This window comes from Enhydra lutris, unplaced genomic scaffold (assembly GCF_002288905.1).
Source record: "Enhydra lutris kenyoni isolate GAN:26980312 unplaced genomic scaffold, ASM228890v2 scaffoldscaffold63, whole genome shotgun sequence".
Lineage (NCBI taxonomy): Eukaryota > Metazoa > Chordata > Mammalia > Carnivora > Mustelidae > Enhydra > Enhydra lutris.
In genome coordinates this window covers 8,213,014-8,233,145 of record NW_019154147.1, presented here as the reverse complement: position 1 = coordinate 8,233,145, position 20,132 = coordinate 8,213,014, and the positions used below count along the sequence as shown (strand labels likewise).

Genomic DNA, 20,132 nt, shown 5'->3' with positions numbered 1-20,132 from the left:
GGGTGGTGAGGGAGGAAGAGGAAGGATTTCCGGATTACTTGACAAACATAAACCCAGGCCTGAGCTTCAGTCCCTGTTCTGAGGACGCAGGATCACAGCAGATCTCAGGTCCCTGTTTACTCCCACCATCTCCCCCACGCCTCTCTCTTTCTGTCCTCTCTTATCTGGCACCGATAAAGTGCGGGCTCTAAAAATGTGCGGTCAGTCGTGAAGGCTGGGGCTACCAAAAAGCTTCTAGGAATGAATGACTCAGCCAAGGCTGAAAAGAGCCACATTGTCTAGATGCGTCCCTTTGCTCACACACATCTCACAAAGAAAGCACTTTTATGACCATTTTACCACCTCTGTTGACCCATGGAGCGAGGCTGCAGGCTTGGGATTCCTGCTGCTTCTGGTTTTCTGTCTCCACACAGACGCTGTCCATCCCTGGTTGGGATTCCTGTGCTGTATCTCCTCCTCCATGAGACTTCTCGGCTATCTCCAAGGACCCTCATCAAAGCCCAAGGGTCAAAATCCCTACCTCAGGGTCCCCATGCTTTGTTCTCCATGTCCTGACAAAATGACTTAAGGGGGACCAATGTGAGGTCTTTGTGGGTCCTACCTGAGGACCTTGGGTCAAGGAAAGGAGGATTAGCTTCTTATGCTGTGCTGGCCACATGGGCTGTTAATAAAGTCCACCACTCTTGAAGTCCCCTCCATTTTGGTCCCACCAGGCATCCCATTCCAATCAGAGAGCTCCCAGACCACCCTCAGATATTTGGCTCGGACACACCTGTGCCGGCAGGTTTATGTAGTTAAGCTCCTGGAGAGCTTTCCGGCAGCATCCTATTTGCCAAGCAGCCTAATCTTCAAGACGTGCTCCCGGGCCACGGCTGAGACATTGCAGCATGCGGACATCTGATGTCCTTACAGACCCACCAGAGTGAAAACGGCCAGCAGCCGAGGTCAAGCATTACTGTTTAAACACCAACAGTGGAATTTGCAAATGGGTAAATACCATTTTGAGCGCAGGAGCCAAAGAATTTGTTCTAAAACAGCTACTCAGTATGTGTCAGGAGGAGGCCTTGGTTACAGAGCAACGGAGAAAGGGCAACAAAATATGGATTCCGGTGTTTTGTAAACCGACCATGGCAGGGAGACTAAGGGAAACGGCTCTCCTGCCAAATAGAATAATTCCAGATGCCACGGGGATAAATTAGAGGCTGCCATCTGTGGAACATCAGAGAGAGCTAGTCTCTAGTCTCTAGCTCTCTTGTCCCCTCTTAGAGATGGAAGTTTAATATGTTCAGAGGAACTGGAGATAGCCCAGGCCCCTCCAGCTTGGACAGGCCCATGAGCTTCCGTGAGGAGAATCCCCATTCTGTTCCATGCCCCACCTGCTCGGGTCAGATTTCAGATTTCAACAGGGCTGCACACCTGTTCTGGGAGCACGGGGAATCTCTCTCAGGTTCTCATGAACAAAGCTGGTGCCGCCAAGCATCCACTGGCCTCTGGCAGGCCCAGGGCAGTGGGATCCTGCGTGCTGGGGTGTTGTGAAATCAAGAAACTCTCTCCCCTCCCTTTCTGTGCATACTCAGGGCTTTCTAGGGTTTTAGCAAAAGAGCCTTTTAGGAGGATTTTGACTCACTGCTCCCCACCTCCATCACGCTCAGGGAGGTCTGGAGCAGAAGACAATCTAAGCAACAGGGATTACTGAGGATAACCCTCCCTCCCCCAATGTGGAGGCTTCATGACTGGGTCCAGCTGGTCTTGTTGAACTGGGTCTTTCCTGCAGTGCTCATGCAAATGTAGTCACAGCTGGTCAAATCCCTGTGTGGTGGCTGGGCCTGTGAACCCCAGTTTGGGCTCGAACAGAGTCCCCCATTTCAAAAGGAATTAGGCTTTTTCTTTCTTAAAACTGTCTTAGGAGGCACTGTGGCTGGACTAGAGTCCCAGATACAAGCAATTTTCATCACAACGTAAGGTGTTAATAATGTCCTTCCACTCGTGCTTCTGTTGTTATAATGGGTTGAGAATCAACTCAATCTAAGCACTGTTACCTGTAAAACCATCATTTTAATTTAGAGAATATACAGATACTTTTGTAAAAACTATTAAACACCTAAAAAAAAAACTTAAAAAAAAAAAGTAACTGCTTTGCCCTCAAAGAGGGATTGGAAGAAATAATCCCAAATCTCGATAAACTCTAACACTCAATGTTAGACATTTGCTGAAACTAGCTTTGCTCATGAGAACCTGAGAGACATCCCTGTGCTCCCAGAACAGGCAAATCTACTCCCAAATCTACCCAAAATATACTCTGGCTTTAAACTCCCATGAAAGGAGAGAAGAGAGAAAAATTCTCATTGGGAGGAATTTACCACCTGCTTCCATGTCTATAAATGATCCCCGGACACGAAATACAGTCATTCACATTCACTGGAAACCACCTATATTTTTGCAAGAATTCATTCTGGCCAAGACCTGGCAACCCAGGAATGGGTCCAGGGCTCCTAATTTGTGAAGCTGTCCCAACGCTACTCACAGCAGCCAGAGGTGAGTGCCAAAATTTCTGCAAGATTCCTGTATGGAGAGAATGCATGTGTAGGGCAAACTTGACTTCTTCAAATGGCATTTATAGCAACTTGCCTCTACACGTCTGTTAGGGAAGCAAGATGCGTATCAACTGCTTCACGAATATAAATACAGAAATTCAGGTGAAGCTACCAATGGAGGCATGCTATAGTCAATAGATAAACCCCAGTTGTGACATCAGCTAGGTCTCCCTATCATAACCAGATTCCCCTTGCATCTAAAGACAAAGCCTGTCCGCTTTGAGACTAAGTTTAACATCACTTGCTTTGGGGCCAATTGGGAACTGCCCAGAGCACGGATGGACCAGTGCTAAGTGTGGTCTGACAAATTACAGCTGGTGTCCAGCCAGGAACTTCTCCCCTGCCAACTCGACTCCACAAGGCAAACCTTAAAGTAGTACAGGGGAGGAAATCCTCCGTTTCTCAGCAGGGGACACTCACGCCCCGACTGCCGCTTTGTAAACCCACCAAGGAGTAAACATCTCAATTCCAAGTTCAGGTGCCTGGTGGAGCAATGTGGGCTCACTCAGAACACCAGCGTGCTAGTTCTGAAGCTAATGTATTCCTGGCTTCAAGTCTATCCTTTCATCCAACGCTGAGATGTTGGCCTTCAGGATTCTGCAAACCACATTCCTGCTTTCCTCCCTGATAGCTTCTGCCCATAGCGGGTATGGGGCAGCGAGGCTGGAAGGGGAGGAAGGAATTCTCTCCTGGTTTGCTTCCTATTTACCCCTCTGGTGGCTTCCTGTCCCTGTCTGTTTCCACTGGCAACGCTTCTTGTTCTCTCAGGCAGGGTCAATTCCTTCCAGAAGCATTTGAGTCCAGTTTTTGGTTTTCTCAACCATCCCAGAATCAACCTCAGCCAACGCGCTTCCCCTCCACAGAGACTGAGATACCCTCCCTGCTGGAAATTTCCTCCAAGCTCAAGGACACCAGAACCCACTGAGGAGTATCCCCCACCCTGCCCAGTCTCAAAAATCTGAAATTGAGCCCACATGCCCACTCTCCAAATGCCTAACTTTTAATAAGTCCAATATCTTGCCTTTGCTCCCCCAGCCTTGGGAAAACTGCTTCCTTGCACGTGGCTGCCTCCACTAATACCACTGGGTTCTCATCCCACCTTTCCAGTTACCTGGTTAGTAATTCTTTCTATTGGATTACCTCTGGTTTAGTAACCGGTGTGGTTTCTGTGTCCTGCCTGGAATGGAACTCATTCATCCTCAGTTAGGTTCTAAGCATATATGGCAGGAACTGGGGCGTGGGGTTTCCCAACCCCATCTGACTGTCATGCTGGAGGGGGTATACCTGCCCACCCACGGCCCACATTCAGATCTGGTTTATCTCAGCCAACCTCTGCACAAGCAGGGACAAGTTCACATTTAAAGGACATAGGGAAATTTGCAGCACATGGAGCTTAATTACTGTACGATCTTGGTGGAGGGGTGGAGATGACTGCAGGGGCTCCCTGCTAAACACTTGAATGTTTCTCTTTGCTGACTAGAAGGGAGCTGTACGGAAGCAGCCTCATCATGGGTTTTCGAGAGAAGATGATCTTGTTATAGTTTGCAGTGGGATTTTCTCTGGAATCCGTATGGAAGTGCCTTGGCTCTGGCATAGCGGTGGGACCTGTGGCCGGTACGGAGTAGGAGCTCCACACTGATAACATGGTCTCTGACCTCATGTCCTTCAACATCAAGTTTCCAGGGCCCTTAGATGACTTTTTCCTTTTCAGCTGCGTGATGCTGGCCAGCTTGTTCTGCCTCAATGTCCGTTGGCTTTCCTCGAGTGCCTGCGCGCATTCCAGATCTCTAGCTTTGCTTTTCTCAATGAGTCTCTTCACCATCGGGGACATATATGTCACATAGGCTGGCCAAGGATTGTGTTTCTCAAGCACACACAGGGGAAGCCCGATGTTCTCTGTGAGTTCTACCAGCAAAGAGAAAGACAGGTGATTTACAGGAGCTTGTCTACAATAATCCAGTTCTTTGAAGAACTGGAGGGTATTGGGACCACGTTTTGAACTTTTCCCCGTCATGCATAATTGGTCTTACAACCCTTGTATTCAGTGAGAATAAAATCAAAGCCAAAGATGGGAGATTGAATGACATTCCATGGGGTATATCAATTAAAAAACAGCATGGTGGTAAAGGGTGGGGAACTTGGGAGTCCAGCAGGCTGGGCTTCAGACCTTTGTATAAGGCTTCAGACCTTCTATTTCTTTTCTACCAACAAAAGTTGTTACCAAGAGACCACTGTAAGGATTAAATAAAGCAATATATTTTAAGGGCTTGGAATGGTTCAGCTTAGGGCCTGAAAACATGGGCTCTGCAATTAGACTGGTTGAGCCCAAATTCCTTCTATACCCATGCAATCCCTGTGAACCTGGGGAACCCCTTAGCCTTTTTAAACCTTAGTTGCTTTCAGTGCAAAATCATGGTTAGAATATAATCAATTTCATAGAGCCTTTTGTGGGTTAAAGGAAATGTAAAGCTTTTCGCACAGTACCTGGCACATAATAATCAGTAAATGGTAACTATGAACATTTTGGCTATGTCTCCTTTCCTGTACTATTTTGTTTAATCCCCCAGTTAACTGAGGATGAGCTTGAGGCCAACTAGCTTGCATAACTAGTGAACGGTGGGTTTGAACTCAAATCTAATGTGCTCAGAAATCTATAAGCTTTTCACTATAGTGCTGGCCAGAAGTTTTGAGTATTTGGGGTAGGGAGGCTTTCTTAGAAAATTCTATTTATGAGTTTAACAAGCTTCTTCCTTTGTAGATACCAAATCATGGGAAGGTCATTCCCTCCCTCTTCCCTCCACAACTTCACTCTGTCTAGCAGAAATGCCTCATGATTTCTCTCCTGATGGTGCTACATTCCTTGTTTTCTCAAATGATGCATACTTTGGTCATTTCAATAGGGGTTTGGGAGGCAAGGAAGTTAAAAGGTTGATCTTGCCATCTTCAATGTAAATTCCATGAAAAACACTATCATTGGGCATAATCAGAGAAAATACAGATCATACAGTTATTCCCAGGCTGCCTTGTGGATGTTCGGGAGCTGGAGCTCATCTAGGGATAGATCTGTCAGTAAAGAATGTGTTGTGAAAGGCTTCATTTCCCTGCAAAAGTTGTATATTATTCTGCCTAAGGCAAGATGTGTGACATCACCTCTCACTAAATTAAAAAAAAAAAAAATGCACATTGAAGCTTCCAAATGCAGACTCGATGGTTCTTCTTCGTCTCCTCCAAGCAAACCCAAAATGCCAAGATCTCAGGGTGCCTGGATAGCTCAGTCAGTAGAGTATGCACGTGACTCTTGGTCTAGGGGTTGTGAGTTCAAGCCCCACGTTGGGTCCATGGAGATTACTTAAAAATAAAGTTTAAGCAGCGCCTGGGTGGCTCAATGGGTTAAAGCCTCTGCCTTCAGCTCAGGTCATGATCTCAGGGTCCTGGGATCAAGCCCTGCATCAGGCTCTCTGGTCAGCAGGGAGCCTGCTTCCCCCTCTCTCTCTGCCTGCCTCTCTGCCTACTTGTGATTTCTGTCTGTCAAATAAATAAATAAAATCTTAAAATAAATAAATAAATAAAGTTTTTAAAAAAATACAAAGTATCTTGCAGGTTGAGGCATTTTCTTGTATCTGGCAGAGGTGAAACTATATTTGTCTGGAACAAAATGAGCAACAAGTCCTCCTTCATGCCCCCGGCATGCTGTATACTTTCTACCTGCATAACAAGAGTGCCACCCCGAGCCCCACCTCTATGTCTCCCCACCCCAGATCTCTCAGCTTTAGCTCGCAGCTCGCAGCAGGAGCTCCCATTGCTAAGGTCCCAAGCCCTACCTTCTTCTGTCTTTATCTTTCGTGCATCGATCACCTCCATCACTAAAGAGTTCTTCACATCGAAGGCCCAAAGACCTTGGGAAAAATAACACTTGTTAGCCAGGGCTAGCACAGAGTGAACTGAGAGAAGAGGACGCACTTTCCACGGAGCTGGGGAGGGGCTACGTGGGCTCAACACAAGAGGTCAAAGTAAACATCATTTTCTCTACCAGCATCCACGCATGGTCATGTTACTGGGCCAAGTTTCTGTCTCCTGGCTGCACTTCTCAGCTAGCATTTCGGGGAAGGTGATCACACCTGTGGGCAGTTTGATGGGAAGTGTGGTCTAGTGGTTCTCAAACTGTAGGATGCACCTGTCTAGAGGGCTTGTTAAAACCCAGGGTGCAGAGCCCCACCTCCAGAGTTCCTGATTCGACCATCAACGTTCTAAATCATTAGTGGGGAGGGAAATGCTGACCATCTTTGAGGTTTTATTATTAACCCCTAGTGACAGGAAACAGGTCCAGGAGGTCTCTGTAGGTCCTTTCCAGTTCTAAGACTGGTAAATGTGCATCTGGGAATTTTTAGCCAAGAATTCGTTATTTTGTAAGTTCTGTCTGGCCATCTCTGTGGACCTTGAACATTTGAAATGCCGTGGAACATTTCTACCAACATCTGTGAATGTCCAGTGAAGAAAGTCTCAGATGGTTTTTCCTAAGTTCCCAGGTGATGCTGGTGCTATGGGTCAGGAGATCACACTTGGAGAACCTCCAGTCTAGAGCAGTGCTTCTCAAACTTTAGTGAACACTAACATTGCCTGGAGAGCTTGTTCAAGCAGACACCTGGGCCCGCCCACCCTGCGACTCTGACTCAGCAGATCTGCTTGGGAGACCTGGGAATGTGCATTTCCAAGAAGCTCCCAGGGGAGGCTGCTGGTCTGAGAACCACACACTGAGTAACGCTGCTTTAACTGAATAATGATCCCACGTGTTTCTTTCCACTGCAGCATCTGCAGGGGTTGACCTGCTGGTGTGTGAAACATTCCCCTGAGATAAGCAAATTCCCAGGTTTTCCACCTATTTTTTTCCTCCTAACCAAGGAAGTATGTTACTTACATGGCCAACCTTAAATCCCACTATATTTCTAAAGTAAGTTATTCCCAATGTCAACATTTTATTATAACACACTTAACAAAGGATAGCGCATCCTAAACATTTATTCATACTCTTTTTTTTTTTAAAGTTACTTTTTGTCAAACCTGCTCAGATCCAGGCCTTATGAAGTCCCTACTGTTCTGTCTTAGTGGCAGTCTTTCATGACAATAAATTTTTAGGAGAATGCACAGTATCATTTTTCTGAGGTTAGAGAAGAATAATGTTCACATGGACCTCTAGCCTACAACTTCAGGTAATAATGAACAACAAAAAAAGAAAGTTCTATATCTCCTTCGAAGGCCCACCATGGATCTCAGGATTGCAGACCACTTATCCCAAGTCCCCAGTAATGAAGAGATTGTCACCCCAGGGCTCACCCAGCACGCCTGTTCACCTCCAAAGGAAGAGATTTCTTGACTTATCTGCCATGCAGCAGAACTTTTGGAAATGTATGATAGGATTCATCCATCGTACCAGATGATGGGGAAATGTTTTGAATTCATGATATTTGGGGGGTTTGGATAAGGACTTTTATCCTTGCATCTAAGTTTCTAGCTAATAAACCCCAAAGCCTCAAAGAGGCTCAGTTCTTAGCAAACCGTTTGTTTCAATGCCCACGTGCATTCATATAACCCAACATCTTGCCCAAAGCCTCTCACCATATCTCACGGGACCCCCTACAATAGTCTTCTGTGGCTCATAAACAGTCTTACAGAATAGTAGGTTTTTGCTATACCTGCTGATGCAGGAACCAGGAAACTACAAACCCAAGGCAGGGAATGTTTGAGATGGCCTCAGAACTCATGGGGAGGACTTGTTTGTTTGAAAATAAAGGAGAAAAATAGTTGACATTAAGTCTGAAGACAAGCTGTGGGCTTTTATAATTTCCTTCAACTCTGGCACAAAGGTTCCATTTTTGTCTCCCTATAAATGAAATGCAAACCAGCAGTCTACAGACAGAAACAGCATTGATGGGAGGGGCAGGAGGCATAACATTGAAGTGGCTTTCTTGTTTCTCCTACAGGCACAAAGGCTTATGTTCAATCCACTGGGTTTTCAAGCCCAGCCCTTCCCACCCCAACCCATCTCTTGTCCCACCATTTCCAGAACCTCATCTGATATGCTGCACTTGGCTTAAATAAATTCAAAGGAGTGACACTTACCTAGAATCTGTCACAGATTTGTGACCCTGATCATGTTCCTTAATGTCTTAGGACCTCCGTTATCTCTCTGCTCTGTTCCTCTCACAGAGGTTATGGTTGTTATAATAAACTGTCCAGAAACTAAAGTGCTTCTAAACCAGCAGTCCTCCAACTTTACTGCATATTGGAATTACCGGGGATCTTTTAAAAATTCATATGTCTGGTTCCCATCTGCAGCACTGTGATTTAGTTGGAATGGAATGGAATGGAATACAGCCATCAGAATTTAAAAGCTTGGTTCTAGTGTGCAGCAAAGTCGGGAACCACTGTTCTAGGAACCAAATCAAGAAACACTGACGATTTGTAGGGTATTCATTACTTAGAAATAAGAAACAGGTTTGGGGGATCATTTAGTCCTTTTGCAATTTTAAGACATACTTTCATTGAAGGATCCTTGGGTATATATGTATAAATATACATGGTATTAAATATCAACGGCCTTTAAACATTTAAAAGTGCATTTCCACTACTACCTGCCAATACCAGAATTTACTTGGATCAAAGGACAGCCAGAGCCTTTAAGTACTGAGCTAAGAAAACTGGCTGTGGATAGCATTCTCATCCAAAGCTAATCTCACCCTCTGTCTGTGGCCACAAGCTGCATCCTTATCTCAGGAAACCATCTTGCAAAGGGATTTTGTGGATTCCAGGCAGGACTGATGGATGAGTGCATTGACACAAGTCAACCCCACTCAGACTTTCTAGCCCACTAATGCTGTGGAAGTAATGCTATTTGCATGCTCATGATGGGCAAAACATTATCTTAATCCAGTGTTTCCTAAACCATGTCCCATAGAATGCAAGAATCTCTCAAGACATTAATTAGTGTTATTTAAAGAGTAGGGAAATAGAGCCACCCTGTAAGGCTACGTAGATTGTTTAATCCAGGGGACAGAGCAGGCATGCCTCAGTCAGGGAAGTTTGAAGAATGATCTGTTCAATAAATTCCTTTAGTGCAGGACTTTTCAAGAGCCTGTAATATGCTACCTTGCTCTTTTACCTTCCAAAAGGGACATCGCTATGCAATACCCCCTCATCTCATTTGACCAGAACCTCATCCATCCACCCATCCATCCAAACACTGGATAGAGCATATCATGGAACTAGTAACCAGTAAACATTTGTGTGGATTCTAAAGCAAGGTCCTTCTGCATCCTTGTTTTGGAACTCTGAGCATCAGACACAGTGATAACATAAGAGGATGGAAGGATGAACTTGCTCAAGGTATAGCCAGATCTTCAATGACTCACTTCCTCTGAAATCAGCCTCAGAAACTCAGTCCTGCAAAGGAGTCCACACCAAAAACAAGCCAACACGAGGGCCTTGTGCTCCATTGGAAACTAGACCTATTTTCCTCTTTTCAGCCTATCTCCTCTCTCCCCTGCTCCACGCTGCAGGCATCTCATCTTGCTTACCTCTCATCTTCCACTCTTCTCCTTGAGCCACACCTAAGAGTCGTGTCTGGCCCCAGAAGGAGAACAAATTCCCAAACAGGAAACTGATGTGGGGTGTTGTTTCACCTCTGCCTGCCATCTACCCCCACACCTCACACATCCTCCCCTGCCCTCTGTTTCCTTTTCTGCCCTCTGGCTACTCTTCATTTATTTTGGCTGAAGAGGAAGCTGCCACTTAGGTTATTAGCATCTTGGAAGGTTTATCTCTAAGATCAGCAGAAATGTTCCTGGGCAGAAATCAACTTGGTACAGTGTGCGGTTGATGTGTTGTGTCCATCCCAAGTGGCCTGCCCAGGAGACACAGACAGCCCCCCTCTTATAGGCCAAATGCATGCTCTGACCTCCTGCATTCCAGGGAAATACAGTGCACATCCAACAAGCTTCCCATTAACCCTGCCTCATCATGACTCTCTCCGTCTCACTACCCTGCCCCATCCCATGGATGTTATGGAAACCCTTGTCATAGTCTTACCTCTACCTGTTCAGTTCTAGGGGGATACACACATTGTAATGGTTTGATGTGTCTTTAAGGACACTGATGATGGGGTACATATGGAAACCTAGAACTCTTAAGAGAGGAGAGTGAGAGTGGGGAAAGGCAAGCTAGTCTCCCCCTCTCTATATATAACAATATGCTGGCCCGCTTGCTATCCTCATCTCTACCCCTCCCCGAACACATACACTCCAAACTCCAAAGAAACAAGCCCATTACTGCACTCTGTTAAGTTATACCTGATGGACAGCCTAATTGGTAGTTGTCAGCATGTTCTGATATAGACCATGCCTCTCTCTGGGTGAAGCAATTGTCTCTAACTACATCTAGGGTGGGGAGGTGGGAGTCTAATCAGAATTGCCCAACATCTAAAACACAGACCTGGCATTACTGAATCACCATTTATGGTGGGTGGGAGGGGGATACACTGCTTCTGGAAAATGCATCTGTCCTCTACACATTTTCTCTAACGATTATGCATGTGCCTTGAGAGAGACAGAGTGGAAATAAAGTCCAAGTACCTATGGCCAAGCGATATCAGTTCATTCACACAGGCATTCATTCAACACCGAGTTCCAAGCACTATACCTTTAATATATGCAGGTTGTGCTTACCCAAAACACTTATGAATTCTCCACGTTCACCCCTTGCTTTGGGGTCATTTCTCCTCAATGTCAAAGGCTTACAAGGCAGATCTGTTTTCTCTGCCAATAACAAATCAAACAAGAATAATCCTCATCAGTCTTCTTCATCCTCAAGAAAAAAAACAAAAACAAAAACAAAAACAGAGAAGTCTCTGTGCAGAGGTCAAGGTAAGCCCCAGGAGGCACTCTGCAGAGGGTTACTGAGCATCCCCACGTACCAGGTACCGCAGTCAGGGCTGGAGACACAAAACAGAATCGGGCATAGCCTTGGTTCAAGGAACTCGCAGCCCTTTGAGGAGGACAGACCACAAGCTTCCTAGCTCAGCCTGGGTGGGGAGAGATGTCAAACAACAAATTGGAGAAGAGAAGATGTGTTTGTGCTGAGTCTTGGAAGACAAGGGAAATGATGGCCAGAGGGCATGGTTTAAATGCCAGCCTCAGTGTTGTCAAATGTTGAGTGGTGTGCTCAGGGTCCACATTCTTCTTCCAGTTTGCAGATCATAGAGGCTATTTCCAAATGGTATCCTTTCTGCATATGAACCACAGTGCTGAGCTGGCTGAAGGAACACTTTACAAATTCACTACAGGAAGAATCACAGGCCATTGTATACCTATCCGGCAGAGCTACGGATCTGAATTTTATATTTAACCCAAGGTCTACTCAGTTATAAATATTAAAATATCCATCTTAAGATATAATATGAAGACCCATTAGGCACAAAGCACATGTAGGCATGTTATCTGTAGCTCAAGTTCCTAACCTTTTTTTTTTTTTAAGATTTTATTTATTTATTTAACAGAGACAGAGATCACAAGTAGAGAATCAGGCAGAGAGAGAGGGGGAAGCAGGCTCCCTGCTGAGCAGAGAGGCCGATGTGGGGCTCGATCCCAGGACCCTGAGATCATGACCTGAGCTGAAGGCAGAGGCTTTAACCCACTGAGCCACCCAGGTGTCCCTCAAGTTCCTAATCTTAACATCAAATTTCCAGAACAAGCCAAACAGGCATTATCCTAGGAGAGCTTTTCAACCTTTCCTTTCATGGACATTCTGGGGACACCTGTGCCTGGATAAGCTAGACAGGTAGGACAGATGTGGAAAAACAGGCAGCAAGAAATAGTCTTATAATTTCCTATTCAGGAAACCAAATATGAAAGGCCGTCAGCAGTTTGTGCGTAGAGACCCTCCCTCTGCCTGGCAGCTGCCTCATGAGCCATGGGACTATGAAAATGTGGGCCCCGCGATGTTTAATCAATCAGAGAAAGGAAGTCCTGCTTCACGGGAACAATGGGGCATTGTGAACCTACTTAACACATGGGGGAAATAGGCAGGCATTTCCCAGGACTGGCCTCCTCAATGGGCCAGGCCACCCACTTTTGAAATGCTCAGAGCACCAGGAACCCAGGCCAGCATTTGTTTTGAAGAAGGTGAGTTGCATTTGAGACGTGGCCTTGAAGCAAAACACTAAAGTAGCTGCCTTCTATAGGATTCACTTGTTCCATCAGCCTATTGACAGTATGTCCGTAGCATCACATAATTACCCCAGTTCGTGCCAACATGTGAGAAAATCCACTCATCGCCCGTGGCTTGCACCCAGCCCTTGGGTCACAGACAACTCTGAATTATAATTAAATCAAAATTCTCGAACGCCTGGGGGTTGAGTTTTCCCTACCTGAACCACAATCCCAACAAATCGTCCTCCTGAAAACTGAGAGACTGACTGTGCTTCGTACCAGATCCCCTCGTTCATATTGAGCGACAACCTCGGTCCTAACACAACACACAAAATGGAAATGAAGCAAAAGGAAGAGGTGATGTTTGGGACCGAGGCCAAGGAAGGAGAGCTTTGAAGATGGGTACTCAGCGCTATTACTGGTGGACCGTGGGGTTAAGGAGGCTAATTTCAATACTGTGCTAAAATAGTTCTATCTGATTAGCATAGTCCCATACTCCTTCCTGAATGCGGTCAGCCCCCTCGTGCCCTGGCAGATTGTGGGGAGGAATCAGAACAAATCATCACCTTTCTTAGAAGAGCAATTCAAGGCATGTGTCCTGTCAGTGATGGCCAGTTGATCTTGCTGTTTTTATTTACATGTGGCCTCGTAACAGAAATCATACACCAGCACTGTAGAAAGTTTGGAAAATATTCTTTTTTTAATTTCACGATCCTGTTTGCCAATACACAACATTTATCTGAGTGCTCTCGTTCTTGGCTTACATAGTGATGGCCACAGGATGTACACATCCTTCTAAATCCATCATTTTTGTCCTAACATGAAGTTTGTATTTTTTCAAATGAAACAAGATGGGATTGGGAGGGAGACAAACCATAATACTTTTTTTTTAATTTTTTTATCTTTTTTATTTATTTTACTTTTTTTAATTAACGTATAATGTATTATTAGCCCCAGGGGTACAGGTCTGTGAATCACCAGGTTTACACACTTCACAGCACTCACCATAGCACATACCTTCCCCAATGTCCGTAACACCACCCCCCTCTCCCTACCCACCCCCCCACCCCCCACCCCCCCCAACCCTCAGTTTGTTTTGTGAGATTAAGAGTCTCTTATGGTTTGTCTCCCTCCTGATCCCATCTTGTTTCAGTTATTCTTTTCTTATCCCCCAAACCCCCCACGTTGCCTCTCAACTTCCTCATATCAGGGAGAGCATACAATAGTTGTCTTTCTCTGATTGACCATAAGACACTCTTAATCTCACAAAACAAACAGGGTTGCTGGGGGGAGGGGGGTATGGAGAGGGCAGTTGGATTATGGATATTGGGGAGGGTTTGTGCTATGATGAGTGCTGTGAAGTGTGTAAACCTGGCGATTCACAGACCTGTACCCCTGGGGCTAATAATACATTATATGTTAATAAAAAATAAAAAATTTTTAAAAAGATTGTATTTTCTCATGTTCTTAAAGTCTTCATGGTTATTTTAGAGGCTGCTTAGTGATCCGTCAAGTGAATGACCTATTATGAATCATGCCTGCATTTGGGGATTTTAAGGTATTCCAATTTTAGCTGCTGTAAGTGATGGCAGTGTCTTTTAAAATGGAGAATTCATTGGTGCCCTTCTGTTGTTTATAAACCTGTATATAGCAAGGTGCTCAGGAAATGTTGGCTGCTGGTTTTTAGTCTCCCAAAGATCTCAGTACTGCCAAAACCACTCTCCTCTCAATGCTGAGAGGTGATTTGTGTCCTCCCTGCTCCCCTGTCTTCATGGACAAAGAGCAATTGGGATATTTGTGGCCATAGTCCCTAGGGGTCCTACCATCTCCTAGGTCTGTCGTTCACTGGAGCACAACCCATCATGATGAGGTCAGAAAGTAATACAAAATCTGTGAGTGATGGCTCCCAGTGCCAAAATGAGGCAGACTTCAGGCAGAAGAACTGTAGCTAAACTCCTCCCTCCATCCCGCCACCCCATCTGGAAGGGTCAGGAGAGAAGTTAAAAAGAATCAGCTCCCTTGGGGACAAGACCAGCTGTGCACAGGAAGTTGTTCCCCAAAAGCCGCCCACAAGCTGCAATGCTTTCAGACTGTATGTGTTATCAAGGAGCTAGCAATGAGATCAATGAAAAATACTCTAAATTTTCCAGGTATTGTGCCTAGAGCTCAAAGTGTAGGAGCCAACTGAAGCCAGTCAACAACTGTCTCCAAACAAAGAAGGTACAAAATATCCCAGCCAACTGTCAAGACCCTGGGTGACTGTGGAAGGAACCAAAGAACCTCAAAAAGCATACCAATTCCCCATAAAAGGACAAAGCGCATGAACCTTTTAGTGAAGGGCCACCAATTCCAAATCCCCATTCCACCCTCCAGCGGTAATGAGACCATCCCAGCAATATCGTTCCCAACTGAGATCATATATATTCTTGATAAGGTCCCTGAGTCATCAAGAAATTGTCAAATTGTGTGCCATATTTTCTAGTGAGAAAGCAAGGAAGTATGAAAAAGATCTTTCCAAAGTTTACAAGTTTCTTCCAGCAATGTACAAAAGGGGAGGGTGCCAGGAACTTGGAAACATCCATATTTGTTCTCCAAAAAGTGACTGAATAGAAAGGGGGGGTTTCACTGGTTATATAGGTTGATGAAAGTGGTCCCTTTTGCTCTTGTTGACTCAGCAATCTTCTGAAAATTGACATATCAAATTACTCAGGTATATGTCCCATTATAAATTATTATATTGGCATCCTGAATTATTAATCATTTTCCATTGAGTGTGGTCAAAATCACTTCCCCAAAACCGTATCACTCTACCACTTTGGTACCACTAGGACCTTGATAGTTAACCAAAACATGTTCCAAGAACCCATCTCTCTTCTGAGAATAGATACTTATTTCTAACAGCATATTAAACAAGTTTCTCTAAGTGTTTTGTCTTTCATCTGTTTGAAACTAAGTCAGTATCTGCTATTACATCCATACTTCCACAAACATCTCCTCCATCTCCATGCCTGGTATCTGCCAATGACATCTTCATCCTTCCTGAGACTCAACGTAGAAACTCAATTCCTCCTACCCTCTCGCACCCTGAATTCAGGCTCTGTTCTCTAAATGTCTTCCCACCCCTATTCTTTTTCCCTCTTGCTTATCCTCCATATGGTGGCCACAAGAATTATCATTTATAAATATATTCATTCATCCATTCCACAAATATTTACTGAGGGATTATTCAAGCACTACTCCAGGCATGACATTCTAATGAGAGAAAAACAACTGAGGAGGTTCCGATGGTGTCACACTTCTGTTCAAAAAATATTCACTACCTATTTCCAAGAATGCCCCTTCCTTAAAATTCGGTCCCAGAAAAGCCTCCAATCCAGGTTCCTATCACTATGATTCTCCCCTGCACACAAACATAGAGACACATGTGCACTCAACTCCTCCCTATTCCCCCACACTGGCCAAGCCCTAGACATGTACCACTGCCTTTGTCCTGAGCCTTCTTCTCACTCCCCACTTTGGGGAGCTGCATGTCTCCCAAAAACCAGAGCATAACTCAACCACTCAGAGAAATCTTTTCTAACCCTCCCAGGTAGAACATCTGTCCTTACCCTGTGTTCTTGGCAGAAGGCAAACATGACCCTGTTATAAATAGCATTTACAACATTACATGAAGAAAATTGTCAGGAATCAAAAGGTGTTGGATTCATTTGGAGCCTTAAGTAAACTGATAAAACTGTGCTCAAAATCTGAAAAGCTGAGGATAAGAAGCTGAAATGTGGAGATACCCCCACCCCTATACATCCCTGGGACTTTTCTGCAACAAATGCTTTGTTGGATCATCACCAAAGGACATGTCCTCTCTTCTCTCGAGGGAGGGCTGTTTTTCCCCTGTGGACCCACAAGTTTCTGGACCTGGAGGATGGTATTCATCTTCCTTACTCCCCACTGCCATTCTCAAACCATTTTCCTCCCTTCTCCTTTGAAGCTCATCCTATCACACCATACCACCCCATACCACCTGGTTGTTGCCAGCCTCTGTCCTTCAGCTGCTGGCAACTTCAATTTCTGGCACACTGGCTTCTTTGTATTATCATCACCCCATTATCAATAGTGGCCTCTTCATCATCTCACGAATGATGCACGCACACTGCCTTCCCTCCAACTACGATGGATAAAGTGTCCACATTCTTATCAAAAAACATCTCTCCACTGCACTCCAGACTCCTCCCCCTCTTATCTTCCAAAACACAATGGTTATGGGTAATAGTTGACCACTCTCTTGTGTCCTTGTGTCCTTGAAACATCTTCCTACTTGGCTTCCGTGACATCATACAAACCTGATTTCCTCCCATTTCACTTGTCACCCTCATTTTCAGATTCCACTGATGTTTTCTGGGCTCACTTCTCTTTTTGTATCTCCACTTGTCCCCAGGATGACATCAATGAGTTCTGTGGCCTCAAAGCTCATCGATTTGCCAAATCTTACCACTAACCTGACCGCTTCCCCAAAGACCCAACATATATATCTAACTGCCAACTCTACATCGTCATTTGTATGTCTAATAGGACCTCAAACTCGTCGTGGTTCAAGCCCAACTCTCCACCTTATTCCCTAAAATTTCCCTCTCTAGTCTTTTCCATCGTTCGCCAAATCATTCAATTCAAAAATGTCAAGGTTGTCTATGATTCCTTTTGCTTCTTCACTTAGTACATCCAATTCATTATCTTCTCCCCGTTCATTCTGCCATTATGTAACTTCTTTACATCTCCACCCTAGTCCAAGACATCAACATCTATTCACTGGACCACTGGACACCTGCTCACTGGTCTCCCTGCTTCCACTCTTATGCCCTTAAAATTCCCTCTTCAAAGACCCAGAGTGATCATTTTTAAATGTAAGTCAGATTAAATCATTCCACTTCCAATACCCCAATGGCTCCCCCTGCCATCTGAGATATAATGCAAATACCTTACCTTGGTCTACAAAGCTCTCCTTGATCTAGCCCCCACCTACCCTTCTGGCCTTAGTTACACTCCCCTACCACTCCCTGCAGAGCCACACTGGCCCTTCCTCCTCTTCTCAAGCCCACCAAGCTTGTTCCAATGTTAGCGTCCTTCTCCAGCCTCTGCCTGGGATACACTTTTTTCTGAGTTCCTCGTGGGTCTTTCCTTCTTACGAGTCAGGATCCAGACTAAGTGTGAATTCTTCAGGTCCTCCTGTGACAACCTAGAGTAGCCACCAATCACTACCAAATCTCCTATTTTAATTCTGTGAATGACACCATCCCTAACTGATATATATCCTATGATTTATTCATCTGTTTACTTTCTCTTAACCAGCTAGCAGATTGGTTCCATAAGAGCAGGGATCTCATTCATCACATTTCTCTGTCCCCAGGCACTTGGATCAAAATCGTTAGATAAATGAATGTTCCTGCAATTGCCACAAAAATTGCCCCTGGAATTTCTAAGAATTTTTGGAAATCCAAACATCAGGCAGCTACCCACCCATGCAGGGGGGCACAAAGGGAACCACGGACTAAATAACCTGATAAGAGCTACTACTAAAGAAGGTTGATTGGCCAAGGTGGGACATCACCCTGATAAATATGACAAACAGAAAATGGTTCATGGGAAGAGCTGGGTTCAAGTCCTAGCACCATCATTTACTGCTTCCAAGTGGGCAATCATGTCCCCTCTCTCTGAGCCTTAGGGTTTCCCCATCTATAAAATGGGAATGATACACTTCCCTTGCAGGATTTTGATAAAGATTAAATGAGAAACTGTACGGGAAGCGCCCAGAAGGAACAACGCTTGGAGCCACAACCATCCAGGATTCCGGTCTCCTGAAGAAGCTAAGTGAAACCTTACTAATATAAAAAGTTCACAGGACCTAAATGTACCCAATTCCAACTCAAGCCCTACTCTGCTTTCCCTCTCAACGTGCCTGTGCATTCCTATCCGGTCCAGCACGTGTTCCGTCCCCTCTGCTCCCACCAGACATGGTCAGGTCTCACCTGTACCCGATGCCATACCTGGGGTATCTTCCATCTGTGATGCCAGATGTAACTGCCTTTTCACGGACATGTTTTCTTTCCTCAGAATGATTATAAATTAGATGCATGCTCCTCCCAATACCTCCCCACCCCACTGGTCTCCCTTCCAGGGGCTGGTCCAGCGACATTTCCCTTGGGAGGCTGGTCAGCCCTGCACCCTCTTGTATCTCAACTACCAGGGCCATTTGTTTCACTGTCTGTTACTTAGCTGGATCTTTCTCCCTTCCTACATTGTGTTTCTTAAAGCACAGAAGTAAGATCTTTAATTTCCAGTCAACTGCCAGACCACACGTCGCCTGCTTTGAAGACTAACTATGGTCAAGTTCTAAGGCCAGACTTGCCTACCTTTTTCTAATCTCTTCTTGTCCTTCCTTCTCCCACCTGGAAGTTCTTGCAAGTCTCTGGTGCAATTCATTTGACTAGGTTTCTGAGAAAAATAGAATGAGAAAGGTAAACTTGTAAAACATAATATATTATAACTAATATGCACAGTTTTGGGGGAAATGGGCAGTTGAATGTATAGAAAACCGTTACCTACAGTTGAAAGAGAAAATAGCAACTGCCAATCCCCAGAGGTCAAGGAGGGAGGGGTCTCCTGAAATTGGGGAGAAATATTTAGTTACTAGTCTCAAATGAATCTTTCTAGGCACAAATATACACAAGTAGTATACAATGACACATCATTGCTGTCCACATCGAAAATATGTGTGGGTAACATGCCAGGAAATTTTGAAGTTCTGACAAAAGGAGTTTCTGTTGAGTCAGAAACTCAATTAAACAATGGGGGCTGTAATGTGTCTCCTTGGCATGGAGGAGGGATGCGTCAAATGCTTTTAAGATCCGGGAACAGACCCCTCATGGAGTGTGTTGTGTGGACATCCTCTGCCCAATGAAGGCCTGGCCTTTGAGGTCCACCCACATGCAGCACCACAGGACATGCTCTCTCATTGTTGTTCTTGTTGTGTTTCTGTGATATCATAGTGTATGTCAACATCTCAAGAGGGCAACTGATAAGAGAATTAGCCACAGTTCCTAAAAAGGCAAAGCTCTGTATTAAACAATTGTTCCCAGCAAAGTATGACATAGAATGAAGAACATGAGCTTAGGGCAGTCCACACAGCTGCTTAGCTGTATGACCAGAAATAAGATACTTCAACCTCCTGATCTCTGCATGCTCATCTCTACAAGAGGGGCAGGAACAAGAACTACGCTTAGATGGCCATGAGGCTTTTTGTCATAAGATAATTCAGATAAATCCCTTGGCACAGGACCTAGTCCCATTG

The 20,132-nt window shown here is 44.9% G+C and overlaps 1 protein-coding gene across 2 annotated transcripts in view; it reads right to left on the bottom strand.

Moving 5' to 3' along the window:
• Positions 1-3,664: 3,664 nt before the first annotated feature.
• LOC111158844 (CMT1A duplicated region transcript 4) overlaps positions 3,665-20,132 on the bottom strand; it is a 39,308-nt gene continuing 22,840 nt past the window's right edge. Inside the window, exons 1-3 of one of the 2 annotated variants that reach the window (XM_022521126.1) lie at positions 19,195-19,270; positions 6,416-6,490; positions 3,665-4,499 (exon numbers count right to left, since the gene is read on the bottom strand). In XM_022521126.1, the coding sequence (XP_022376834.1) occupies positions 4,042-4,499; positions 6,416-6,490; positions 19,195-19,264 (603 nt within the window). In that variant the 5' untranslated portion in view covers positions 19,265-19,270 and the 3' untranslated portion in view covers positions 3,665-4,041. Of the gene's footprint in view, positions 4,500-6,415; positions 6,491-19,194; positions 19,271-20,132 lie in introns of those variants that run through there. The other variant, XM_022521127.1, reaches the window with a different exon arrangement.